The sequence below is a fragment of the Colobus angolensis genome, unplaced genomic scaffold (assembly GCF_000951035.1).
Source record: "Colobus angolensis palliatus isolate OR3802 unplaced genomic scaffold, Cang.pa_1.0 Scaffold97, whole genome shotgun sequence".
NCBI lineage: Eukaryota > Metazoa > Chordata > Mammalia > Primates > Cercopithecidae > Colobus > Colobus angolensis.
The window spans coordinates 1233242-1246798 of NW_012123709.1; the positions used below are offsets into that span (position 1 = coordinate 1233242).

The 13557-nt window shown below is 42.8% G+C and overlaps 1 protein-coding gene across 1 annotated transcript in view; it reads left to right on the forward strand.

Annotated features, from left to right (window-relative positions):
- The window catches only part of GPR176 (G protein-coupled receptor 176), a 126658-nt gene extending 114490 nt beyond the window's left edge, over window positions 1-12168 (forward strand). Inside the window, 4 exon segments of the mRNA XM_011932646.1 lie at window positions 3561-3618; window positions 3996-4187; window positions 8901-10339; window positions 10378-12168. Of these exon segments, the coding sequence (XP_011788036.1) occupies window positions 3561-3618; window positions 3996-4187; window positions 8901-10023 (1373 nt within the window). The 3' untranslated portion in view covers window positions 10024-10339; window positions 10378-12168.
- The last annotated feature ends 1389 nt before the right edge of the window (window positions 12169-13557 follow it).

Sequence of the window (13557 nt, forward strand, 5' to 3'; positions counted from 1 at the left end):
TAAGAAAATGTGGCACATATACACCATGGAATACTATGCAGCCATAAAAAAAGGATGAGTTCATGTCCTTTGTAGGGACATGGGTGAAGCTGGAAACTATCATTCTGAGCAAACTATCGCAAGGACAGAAAACCAAACACCACATGTTCTCATAGGTGGGAACTGAACAACGAGATCACTTGGACACAGGGTGGGGAACATCACACACCAGGGCCTGTTGTGGGATGGGGGAAGAGGGGAGGGATAGCATTAGTAGATATACCTAATGTAAATGACGAGTTAATGGGTGCAGCACACCAACATGACACATGTATACATACGTAACAAGCCTGCAGGTTGTGCACATGTACCCTAGAACTTAAAGTATAATAAAAATGATAATTAAAAAAAGCAAGAGCCAACTATATGTTCTATATAAGAAAGCTACTTTATATATAAGTGCATAGTTAGGTTAAAAGTCATTCCTGTTGTTACCTGGCATATTAATTAAAAGGCTTTCCTAATATGCCCTTCACACAGTTCTTTTAACTCAAGAGACTCTTCTTGGTTTCATTTTGGACTGCAAACTGAAGCAAAGAAGGCATTAAAAATTCCAGTAACACAAAGTAGTTGTTGGCTGGTTGTTTCTTCTATTATGGGGTTACTGTTACTTGTTTAAACTTCCTTCTTGCATCACAAGGTGTATACTGAGTGTAAAAGTTCCTTTGTAGGCTTTCTGACCCTTGTGGATCCACTTTGGCCTCCCTCTTGGCACAGTCTGTTATAGGCTTTTCCTTGTAATTTAATATCACCTCCAGTTTGCATTAGCTTTTTTCAAGTTCTAGTTTTTAGAATATTCTGGGTGGTGTGTTATCTTTCTGTAAAAGCATGGCCATGGATCTTTTACTGCTTTAAGTCTGGGGAAGCTGGTAGTTTTCAAAGGGGTGATATGTCTTTTTTCCCAGGAGGATTCTCAGATGCACACAATTTCCCAATGCTCTTTTGGAGTATCTTTTTCGTTTTAGTTACTAGTCTCTTTAACAGGCCAGAATTGTTGCTCTCAAAGATGCAAAGCCAATTAACCAGTTAAAAAGGACAACCAAAGCTAAAATTTTGCAGAGGCAAAATTTAGTTGGAAAAAGGTTCTTCATTATCAATCAAGCACGGTTTGTCAGAGTTGTGGTTAATTCACGTTTTGGCTTCCAAATCCACTCTCTTTGACTATTACATATATTACAGAAAGAGAAATCTTAATTTGCATTTTTTAACTTTTATTTTAAGTTCAGGGCTACATGTGCAGTATGTGCAGGTCTGTTACACAGGTACACATGGGTCATGGTGGTTTGTTGTACAGATGATTTCATCACTCAAGTCTTAAGCCTAGTATCCACTAGTTATTTTTCTTGAGGAATGACAGAGTTACAGCAGTCCCAGGGACGTAGACTTGTACCAGTGTCACCACTCTCTACCTCTTATTTCCTTTTTGGTTGTATGGTTATATTTGCTAATTGTGTTGCTGTGTCCATAGCTACGGCATTGAGTATTGTCATGGAATTCAACGTTAGAAAGTATAATGGGAATACATAGGAAATTGGAATGGTTCCAGAGCTTAGAGCATTTCTAGGGGAGATTAGGTGACTTACAATGTGACCTCTAAAATAAAAAGTATATGGAGGTTGAAACTTTTGTTACTTAAATATATACTGAATTATCCTTACTTGGTATGCCTTGTAAAATGAAGGAGAATCTGAAGTGCTAATGAGGTTAAATAATCATATAGTTATCTTGCTTTGTTGCTGTGTGGGCATGCACGTGCACACACAAGCGCACACACACACACATTTATTTTTAAATGTGCAGCCAATGGGGTATTGGCTATGGGTGCTTCTCTCCTGACATATTGGTGCAATTCAGGTTCTTAGAACCAAATGAGTCAGTTTTAAATGAGGAGAGAGAACGAGAGGAGAGGTTTAGAAAATGGAAAGAACATAGGATTCTTTAGCCTCAGGTTCTTAACAGCAGAAGAGATTAGGCTCTGGATGCTGCCTAGAGGCATATAAATAGATGGAAATAAAATGTGATTATAGCAGTCTCTGGTTTTAAAGAAATAACAGCATGAAAACAACTTTCCTCATTCATGAGCATGTAAATGCTACTAAAACCCCTCAGCAGGCAGGCCTGCACGCCTGAGGACTGGTTCCCTGTGAGAGCCTGGGCATGGGGCTGTGGACTCTGTCTAAAAGTGGTTTAAAAGCAACTGTAGTCTGGGGGCCAACTGGACCAACGTGCTTGTTACAGTTGCAGGTTCCCAGTGCCATACTTCAGTATATCTGTGCACTGTGATTCAGTATATCTGGTACAGTCATTCTGATGTATGGTGAGATTTGGGAACTGCTTGCTGACTTAGAATATCTTTATATGACATACATACTACAAAAGAGGTTCTCTTACCACAGGGACTTTTGATTACTGTGTGTCTGCTTATTTTACAAATTCATTTCTTCAGCAAATATTTATCGAACGCCTACTCTGTGCCAGATACTGAGCTAGGCATGGAGTTATAACAGTGAACAAGATTGATACAGTTTTTCTTCATGAAATGGAGAGATAACAAGTCAACAAATGAATAATTGTGATGAGAACTATGAAAGATGCAATGGGATATGATAATGGAGCATAATGGAGGCAGGAGCAGTTAGTGTTTAAAATAAAATGATGGTTAGAGAAGGCTTTTCTGACAAGGCAGCATTTAAACTAAGACTGGGATTTAAAGTAATCAGCCATAGGAACAACATCCCAAGCAGTATAAAAAAACATGTACAAAGGCACTGAGGCAGGATTAGCCCTGATGGGTTTCAGGAACGGATCAAAGGCTGGAGTGGCTGGAGCCCAGCAAGCCAGGGGAAGGAAGGTATGAGATAGGCGGTAGGCATCACAGTAGGTAAACCCTTGAGGAACATGGTGGGGATTGAGAGGGGTATCAGAAGTTTATCTGGAAAAAGGAGTCTGCAGCTGAGAGGAAACGCCTACTTTAGGACATGAATTTGGGAGTCATTAGCATTTTGGTGGAAAATTACCAGAATGGGTAGTGTAACGTAGGGAGAGGCTACTGAGAGAGGGTAGAGGGGGCGGAGCTGTACCATGCTCTTCTGCAAAACCTGGTAAGAGTAGACTTGCAGCAGCCAAGGATAGGTGGAAGTGGGAGGGTGGAAGGAAAGCCAGGAGGTTGTAGGCCTGTGGAAGCCACAGAGGACAATGCTCAAAGAGAGACAGTTGGTTGCATCACCGCTGCTGAAGTCTAGAATGGTGCTGTCCAGTATGGTATTGAAAGGTGACTAGTGCACACTGAGATGTGCTGTCAGTGTAAAATAAAATGCACACTGGATTTTGAAGACTTAGTACAAAAACAAGAATGCAAAATATTAATAATTTTAAAGTAATCATTACATGTTGAAATATTTGGGATCTGTTGGGTTGAATAAAAAATATTAAAATTTCACCTGCTTCTCTTTACTATTTCAAAACGTGGCTACCAGAAATTTAAGATGACATGAGTGGCTTGCACTGTATTTCTATTGCAGAGTTTGGCAACGTGAAGGTCACTGAAAAACTTGATAAGAGCTGACTGCCTGGGATTAAGTAATAACTAGCAAATTGTTTATATGCTGATGAGACTAAGCTATTGTTATAATACTATTTTGCCCAAAATTAAATAGAGAAACTCACCACTAAAATTTTTTCTAGACTTATTGATATGTAAGTGATTTAATAATGTCACCTAAGTGACATATCATACAATATGTTAAATTTTAATTGTAATAGGATTTAAATTAAATCTTTTGAAATCAACTCTCAAATGTGGTTTTTTTTTACATTTTTTAACCTGTATTTTTTTCCTTTTTATAGTTTTAAAATTTTTATTTAAATTATTTTATTTTCTTTCATATCTGGCCAGGAAACTTCATGGTGTTATGGTCAACTTGCCGCACAACCGTGTTCAAATCTGTCACCAACAGGTTCATTAAAAACCTGGCCTGCTCGGGGATTTGTGCCAGCCTGGTCTGTGTGCCGTTCGACATCATCCTCAGCACCAGTCCTCACTGTTGCTGGTGGATCTACACCATGCTCTTCTGCAAGGTCGTCAAATTTTTGCACAAAGTCTTCTGCTCTGTGACCATCCTCAGCTTCCCTGCTATTGCTTTGGACAGGTAAGATCAGGTAGCCAGGAGCTAACTTTCTTTTGAGTTGTATTAAAAAATTAGCATCACGAAGCAAATGAGTAGTCAGTGTTCCGTATACTGCTTTTTAGTCTGCTTGTGATGAACAAAGAGAATAAATGTCCAAAACAGATGCCTTGCAAAGGACAGGTTGATTTAGCAACAGCCAGGGAAAACAGAACCATTGAGAGAAGCCCTGGGGGTGGGAGTTCCATGGTGAGGATGCTGGGGCGGAGCTGCTAGATCACGGTGTCACTTCAGCTTGGTTGCAGTTGGTGGTATTTGTGTTGTAATTTGCAGTAGATTTTTCATCTGATTGAATGAGGGCTTTTTGATGCAGTATGGAAGAGCTCTGAAAGAACAAGGGAATGATTCAGTGGTTATTTAACAAATGATTAGATGGTCAGTTGGATTTGGCCAGGTAACACTAGAATTCCTCTGGAGGATTTATTTCCAGGGTTTCATATTGCAATGGTGATTGCTTTCTCTTCACATCCTCTTAAAAGGATGTTCATTTGGAAGTGAACCTTACCTCTCAGTTACTGCAATTCTACATAATTTGATCAATTTTATCAAAATTGTGTAAAGATCTCCTAATCAGCAAATTCCTGCCCTTTTCTTTTCTAGCTAGTGCTTCATGAATACGGTTTAGATAATATATTCTAGAGAATTGAATTAAGTAAGCAAGCAAAAATTGAAAAGTATTTTATATCCATGAGTACTTTTGATTTCAAGATTTAACAGAGAGGAAACATTGCTGAAGGGAAAGTGCTGGCTATTCTGATTTTATGCCCTATGTTAAAATTTAACTCCATTTTAGATTAATGTGAAAATTTAGAACTCTTTGTCCATTCAAAACATAATACCTTAATGACCTGTGAGCGTATTGATTGTATAACTCACCTATAGAGTCATTTCAGCCTCTCAGGCCAGGGACCCTGATTTCTTCAGCTGCCTGATGCTGTCTGCATGGAGGGATACAGAGTTACATGAAGCCCCCAGCATACTGGGAGAAGTCATTGCCGTTGTGGTTAAGAGAATGGATGTTGGAATAGAAGCCTGACTTTGAGTCCTGCCTACATAAGTTTCTAGCTGAGTGGGTTTGGGTAAAGTTGCTTAAACTTTCTGAGCCTCAGATTCCAGAGCAATAGAAAGAATTAAGCAAATTATTTATGGCCTGTGTTAGGATGGGCTGCACCAATATTTGCCTCTCTTTCTCAGGCTTCCCTTCTGATGGCACATTCTTCCTTAGATATAATTCTGCAATCATGTTACCATCAAATCTTGCCAGGAGCAGCTGCAGCTGTTTAGAAGGGACTGGAATCTCACCATCCATGGAGCCAAATAAGGCAGGTGACAAGTCAAGCGACAACAGGCCAGGTTGCAGTTGTGGCCTGTGAAGAGTGTGTCCACATTCCCATTCATGGGGATCAGCTGCTCAGCAGTTGCAGCTAATAATTGCTTTGTAGGAATCTAGACTCAGTGGGCAGGACTTTTGTATTCTTTCAGAAGAGGAATAAAAAAGTCTACAATTCCATAATTTAAAAATGTTGGCAATTAATATTTTTTCAAAAAGTATTATGTGGGTCATCCGAATCCCTTTAGCAAGATGAATGTATGCCCTGAGATGCCAATTTGCCACACCTGCTTTACGGTGACGTTGCATGTCTCTTCCATTGCTTTTTGAATATCTGGAAAGTGCCATTGCACAGGACTCGAATATAAGAGTGAAGTCAGAGTCCTTTCTCAAGAGTACTTCTGGTGGGTACGCTAATGCATTTTATGTCGAACCATTTTGTGTTCAGTGTCCTGCTGAATGCCCCCGGTAGTACCTGCTCTGGTAAAGTCTTAAGTCTTCAGTTTGATATTCTGGACTGAGATATAATTTACATATGATAAAATTCACCTATTTAAAGTATACAAGTCAATGAATTTTAATATATTTATAGAGTTGTACAGCCATCATCACAATATAATTTTAACATATTTCCATTAACTCACGAAGAAACTTGTGCCCATTTACTTATAGTCACTCCTTGTGCCCAGACCATAGCAGCCATGAGTCTACTTTCTTTTTCTGTATGTTTACTTTATTGGACATTACATGTAAGTGGAATGGTACGATGTGTGTTCTTTTGTGTCTGGCTTCTTTCACTCAGCATGTTTTCAACGTTCGTGTTACAGAATGTATCAGTACTTCATTCATTTTCATGGCCAAATAATATATTCATTCGACTTTAGGAGTATACCAAATTTGTTTCTCCATTTACTAGTTGGTGGATATTTAGGTTGTTTCTACTTTTTGGATATTGTGAGTAATGTTGCTATGAATCCTGAAAGTTTTTTTTTTTTTTTAAATAAGACTCAACAAGAAGGAGAATACATTATTCTGAACAGTTTGCTGTTATACCTGGAAGCAGTGCAATAATCCCTGTGGGTTATTTCTGGGGCCTTGGTCTTAAACAAAGAAATACGAAAACAGTAAGAAATTCTCATTTTCTTTCCAGCAGAAAAGCTATTGTAATTTTACCATAATTTTAAAAAGTAAAACAAGTCCTTTTAGTAGGAAAACAGGGCTGGTAAATTCCTATTTTGTTATTCACAGATGCAGATTACTTGCAAGCATCTGCATGTACACCTGAAGAAGAGACGACAGTCTTTTCTCTCACTTCCTTCATAACTATTTGTTTCATGGCACTAAGTCAGCAGGTTAATCGGGAGGTCATCTACACTTCTTGCATCATCGTTTAGAGGTGTACACAGTAAAAACATTATTTATAGTGAGCCTGTGTGCTTATGTTGCAATCTGCTTCCCAACACATAACAGGATTGGAAACTAATGGAAGCCTGGGTTTGTTACATGTCAGTGAGCAAATGGCAGTCAGAGCCAGTGAACTCCTAAGCATGTATTCATGTGTAGGGGTGGGGCCATCACGTATTTGCTGAGTCGCCCTTAGAAAACTACCTATATTCAGAGAAAAAAATGTGAAAGCATGCATCACTTATGTATTTCTTTCTCTTTTTCCCTCCTCCCAGAAAGAAATCTAGAATACATCTTACCATGCTCCCTCCTTCCCCGATTGTCCGTGGTCGCTATTGTGTTTGCATCCCATCTCTCTCAGCCTGGAATGTTCCCCTTCTGCTGGTCCCCCTGCCAGACTCCACTGCAGTGTCTCCTTCTCTTGCTATTTTCCCAGGTGGCTTAGGTGCTACCTGTACCTCCTTTGCGCCTGCTGCTAGTAGAGCTGTCATCTCCTTGTTCATACTTGTTAGTATGTGTATCTTTGGGTTTAGAGACATTCCTGTGTCTTTTCATTCTTATAACCCAGTGCCAGGCATAGGACCTGGTGCATAGATAGTGCTCAGAAGTACCTGTTACAGGAGGCTGGACACAGTTGCTCATGTCTGTAATCCAACCACTTTGGGAGGCCGAGGCGGGTGGATCAGCTGAGGTCAGGAGTTCGAGACCAGACTGGGCCAACATGGCGAAACTCCATCTCTACTAAAAATACAAAAATTAGCCAGGCATGGTGGTACATGTCTGTAATTCCAGCTGCTTGAGAGACTGAAGTAGGAGAATGGCTTGAACCCAGGAGGCAAAGGTTGCAATAAGCCTAGATTGCACCACTGCACTCCAGCCTGGGCCACAGAGTGAGACTCTATCTCAAAAAAAAAAAAAAAAAAGAAATACACTTTATTGGAAGGCTTGCATGCTTCCTTGCCCTATGAGTGAATGGGTGTCACTAAGGTTGTAAGGTCAACCCCAGCATTAACTGACTGCACAGATATGGCCAAACTAATGTGAAGAAACTGACCATATGTCTGAGGGCTAGTGGCAGCCCTTTTACTACAGATGTGGTTCTAGGGTCCGAAGAGTTACTTGGTTCCCTCAAGTCTCTGGTGATATTGAAACAGCATTCTCTTGGAATTCTGTTTAGGTGGTTACAGAACGATCAAGCTAATGGTTGGAAGGAAAACCAATGTCTCATCTGATTTTAACAAAAATCTAATTGTGCAGGCGTTTTAGACCTATTAATTGCCCTGAGGGTTACTGAGTGATTATCACGGGAGCAATGACTGTTGAGCAGGCATAACTCTTGTCAGCTGAATTGATTTTTGTGAAAGGACCTTGTCAGAGTCCATTCTTCATCCTGGGTTCTTCTGCCCTGAACAGCTGTAATTGCTAATGATATCTGGACTGTGGCGTGGTCTGCTTTAGATATGTGTGTAGACAAACTGATTTCTGTTGGTAGCTTTGAAGGTTGCCCTAAAGCTTCTGTAGCCCATGTAAAATTTTTTACCAATTACCCTTTACCCTCAAATTGAAAAGTAGATATCTTTATAGCAGACAGAGAAATCTTTTCTATTGAGGGCACTCTTTGAGATTTCATCCTGGTAGCAACAATGATAAAGCTAGCTATGAATTGAAATTGTTTCCTTGTTTTCCTGTAAAGCCTGGCGAGGACAGGGCTTTCCTCTGCTCCTTTGGAAAGGTTTCTGTTTTTTGGTCTAGTGACGCTTCTTATTGTACTTGCAAAGTCCTCAAAACTTAAGGTCTGGCTTCTGGGATTCCCTCAGTGTTTCTTTATCTTAGGCTGAATAAAAACTTCACCTTTCTTCCCTCTCACCTGCTTTTGGTGATATAGAGTCCCCTAATTTAAAAAGTGTCTTCTGTGGAATTTATTTTGTTTGTGTATCTTGCAGGTACTACTCAGTCCTCTATCCACTGGAGAGGAAAATATCTGATGCCAAGTCCCGTGAACTGGTGATGTACATCTGGGCCCATGCAGTGGTGGCCAGTGTCCCTGTGTTTGCAGTAACCAACGTGGCTGACATCTATGCCACGTCCACCTGCACGGAAGTCTGGAGCAACTCCTTGGGCCACCTCGTGTACGTTCTGGTGTATAACATCACCACGGTCATTGTGCCTGTGGCGGTGGTGTTCCTCTTCTTGATACTGATCCGACGGGCCCTGAGTGCCAGCCAGAAGAAGAAGGTCATCATAGCAGCGCTCCGGACCCCACAGAACACCATCTCTATTCCCTATGCCTCCCAGCGGGAGGCCGAGCTGCACGCCACCCTGCTCTCCATGGTGATGGTCTTCATCTTGTGTAGCGTGCCCTATGCCACCCTGGTCGTCTACCAGACCGTGCTCAATGTCCCCGACACTTCCATCTTCTTGCTGCTCACTGCCATTTGGCTGCCCAAAGTCTCCCTGCTGGCAAACCCTGTTCTCTTTCTTACTGTGAACAAATCTGTCCGCAAGTGCTTGATAGGGACCCTGGTACAACTACACTACCGGTACAGTCGCCGTAATGTGGTCAGTACAGGGAGCGGCGTGGCTGAGGCCAGCCTGGAACCCAGCATACGCTCGGGCAGCCAGCTCCTGGAGATGTTCCACATTGGGCAGCAGCAGATCTTTAAGCCCACAGAGGATGAGGAAGAGAGTGAGGCCAAGTACATTGGCTCAGCTGACTTCCAGGTCAAGGAGATATTTAGCACCTGCCTGGAGGGAGAGCAGGGGCCACAGTTTGTGCCCTCTGCCCCACCCCTGGGCACAGTGGACTCTGTATCCCAGGTGGCACCAGCAGCCCCTGTGGAACCTGAAACATTCCCTGATAAGTATTCCCTGCAGTTTGGCTTTGGGCCTTTTGAGTTGCCTCCTCAGTGGCTCTCAGAGACCCGAAACAGCAAGAAGCGGCTGCTTCCCCCCTTGGGTAACACCCCAGAAGAGCTGATCCAGACAAAGGTGCCCAAGGTAGGCAGGGTGGAGCGGAAGATGAGCAGGAACAATAAAGTGAGCATTTTTCCAAAGGTGGATTCCTAGCAAGGATGGTAAATTCTTGGAAGCAATGGGGAGCTTCCATATCCCACCAGAGTGTGGGAATACTGTGGCCGTGTGATTGTATGATCTCCTTGCAACTCAGTGTGAGTTGATTCCTGCAATATGGGCCAGATGCTTTTGAATGATAGGGAAATCTACATAAAATCCAGTGTCCTCTTTATTGAGGGAGTATACATATCCATCTCAGTGGTCCATGTCCTTAGTGAAGTCCACATGATTCTCTGTGGGGACAAGAGCTGGGCAGTTTCGAATGGGTCTTGAGGCGGGTATTCCATGTACACTTTCTGGAGATGCCTCGCTTCCCTGGGCTCCGCAGGGAACACACAGAGAGAAGACGTTCCCTGGGCTCCGCAGAGAACACACGGAGAGAAGACTTTCCGAGCTCACAGGGAGCAGGGGCACTCTAAGGGAATTCCAAGATCCTGATGGAGCAGGGTGGCCCCAGGAAAAATGCCTGTTTGATTAACTTAAACATGTCAAACATTTTCTGTTGAGAAGATGGGGATTTGGCATCTTACACCATTTCTCTGGAAGCCCCAGTCATATGACTCACTGTTTCTCCTGATACCCTTCTTCCCTTTCACTGGGATGTAGGTGAGGGATGACGATTCCACACCTGTGGTAGACATGACAATAGATGTGCCCAGGAGTAAGGGAGATATTTCGTCCTTGATAATTCTGAGTTTCCCTTGGCACCACCAACGCCTCAGAGAGATCCACCTGCCCCCTCCAGTCAGGGTCAGTGGCGGTTGGAAAACACTGAAAAGTCTTCACTATGTGTTTCACCTTAAATTGTGTTTTCTCAACAAATGAGAGAGAAGCTAACAGGGGGAGATGCCTGAGAGATGCCTCTAGCGCTGTAGTTTTTTTCTCTTCCCTATGATCTCACATGAAAGGTGCTATGTAACAACCAGTATGAGTCAAGTGTATTGAAAAAAATCATCTTATGCAATCTTTTGGAATTAAAAGGTATTTTTTAAATGGAGAGTTAGTGTAAGCTGGGTTCTTTGGAAACATCACACTGAAAAGAGCTGATTTGGAAAGGTGATCCTGCCCAAAAGGTTGGCAAGAATCTGACAAAGATGGTTTCCTTCTGAGGAAGACTCCAGAACTCAGGTGTGGCCTGTCTCCTTTTCAGTCTGTTTGTGCAACTGTGGTTCTCCCTTAATTTTGGACACAGAGGAGGAACAGAACAGGGAGAAATAATCATTGTAGAGTGTCAAGGCAGCATCTGGCCCAGATGAGCTCTTCACTTCCTTCTTCCCTGTCTTTGTAGGAGCCAGAGTGCGTAGAAGAGGGAGGGCCGTGTCCTCAACTCATCAGTCTCACAAGCAATTTGGGACCCCCCTGGGGTGGATTTCACCAGGTGGAATTAGAACCGCCGATAACACTTCCCTGTTGGTGAGGACAAACCAAGTGCCAGCTCTGCCCTTTTCTCTAGGGTGTTTTGTTCTTGCTCTTGGTACTCAGTGGAGCTAGTCTGGTGCCTTGAGCAAGCTTGAAGGGAAGTGGGGGTCCTCACCAGCAAACTTCCACGTCTCAATTCGTCCCCTCTTTTGACCACACTGGCCCTGTCTCTTGGAGGGAGCCTAGACCCTGTCGGGAGTTTTGTTTTCCTTATTTCTCTTGGGTGTGGTGTCTTGTGTTTCCTGAACGTTAACCCAAAGACCCTGCCCCTGGAGAGGAAGCACATTCCTCTTTGTGTTGGTCTCCTCATAGCACTGTTTGCTCACAGCAGAAACGGGGCTGCCACACCCTCCCGCGGCTCCACTGCCTCCTGGGCCCTGTGTGCATGGCATCTATAGCTCCTTGCCCTGATAGTCAACGCTGTGGCCCTTCAAGCTTATCTTTCAAAGCTTTCACAATCATTACAACTTTTATCAAGGGGAATAATAATCTCTAGGAAAATTGTGTCCCCTTCAGGAGAATCTGTCAAGTGTAGCCACTTTGGTGTTGTTCTGATAATATACTGTATATGTACAACTTAATAAATTTTGATGAGGCAGAATCTGGTTGGGTATGTTTCTTATGTATGTTTGAAGCAGATGGCTGACTTCTAACAGGTCATTGCCAGGTGTATTTCTATACTCTTTGAAGGATAACATTTTAATAAAAAAATGAAAAGCAGTTTCTGAAATCAAGAAAAGTTGTATGAGCTGTGTTTTCTCCCTTTTTTCTCTCCCTCAAGTGATATACTGTTGGAACCTGTCTCTTCCTACGTGGTCTCAGATGAAAGATACTCATTTTTTTTCCCTCATGAATGCAGATGTGGCATTTCAGTAGCATTTTCTTGTGTTGTTGCAACTAAAAGAAAATAAATTCCCTAAGGAGGAAATGCAGCATTTGAAAATATATCACCAAGATGGGTTCCAGATTTCGGCGATGGACGCCCACATCTCTAGGCGGAGCTACACAAGGGAAGCCTGGAGTGCAGCCGTCATCACCCCTCCTGTGCGGGAGCGGGGTCAGGAGCACAACAGTTAGGGCCATGAGCTTTGAGGTCAGATGGCCTGTGTTTCAATCCTGGCCCCACACTGACTAGCCTTGTGACCTTGGGAGGATGAAGTCACCTCCACGTACCTCAGTTCCCTCTCTGTAAAATGGGAGGATGATAATTGTGTCAGAAGCTTCTGTTGCCCCTACTCACGTATTTCACCTATGACTTTAGCTGTGTCCACAGTGGGCTGTTGCTGGCAGCATCTACTCACTTCCCTGCACGCAGAGCTCCCTGTGTCTGGGAATAATCCTTGGCCTGTGGGGCATGGGAACCACTGGATAAATGCCCCTGCTTCCTGTCCTGCTGGACAATTGTGGGAGGCCTCTGTCCAGTTCTCAAGAGGTCACTGACACAGAGTTAAGTCCCTGTGGCCCACCATGGTGCTTCAGTAATGCAGCTTTCTACTGACTCTGCTTTCTCCTTCTCCGACTCACTTTCTGCAGCCCTCATTCACACCCTCAAGGATCACCTCCCAAACATCCTACCTGCACAAAGCCCTCGTCTCAAGCTCTGTTTTCAGGGAGTCCGAGTGAGGCATGGAGCGCCTGTTAGGATTACATGAGATAATCTGTTTAACACAATGCCTGGCACAGAGTACAGCTGTATCAGTGTTAGCACTTACACATTACATAAAAAAATAAAGTGGCTAGGCAGCTTATGTGGAATATTCTTGGAAAACTACAGGTCTTTTCCCCAGTTATTCTAACAGTAATTCATATTCATAATGATGATACTTTGGGGTAATACATAATGCCAAGGGACTATTAGATTCCCTAAAGAAAAAATAACTGTGTAAGCCAGAGTATTTCTTAACTAGACAATTCCCAGTTGGAAAAAAATAGGATGTTCAAAGAAGGTTCACCTTGGCCACTAACCTGTAGGCCATATCTGAATATGAATGCACTCAATGACCGTTTCGAAGTAAGAGCAGAGCAGAGTACACAGGGTATCGAACGACAGATATACAAATCCGAAGTGGCCCCAGCTGTAGGAAAGAAACTGCAAGTTAGTTGGTGGGC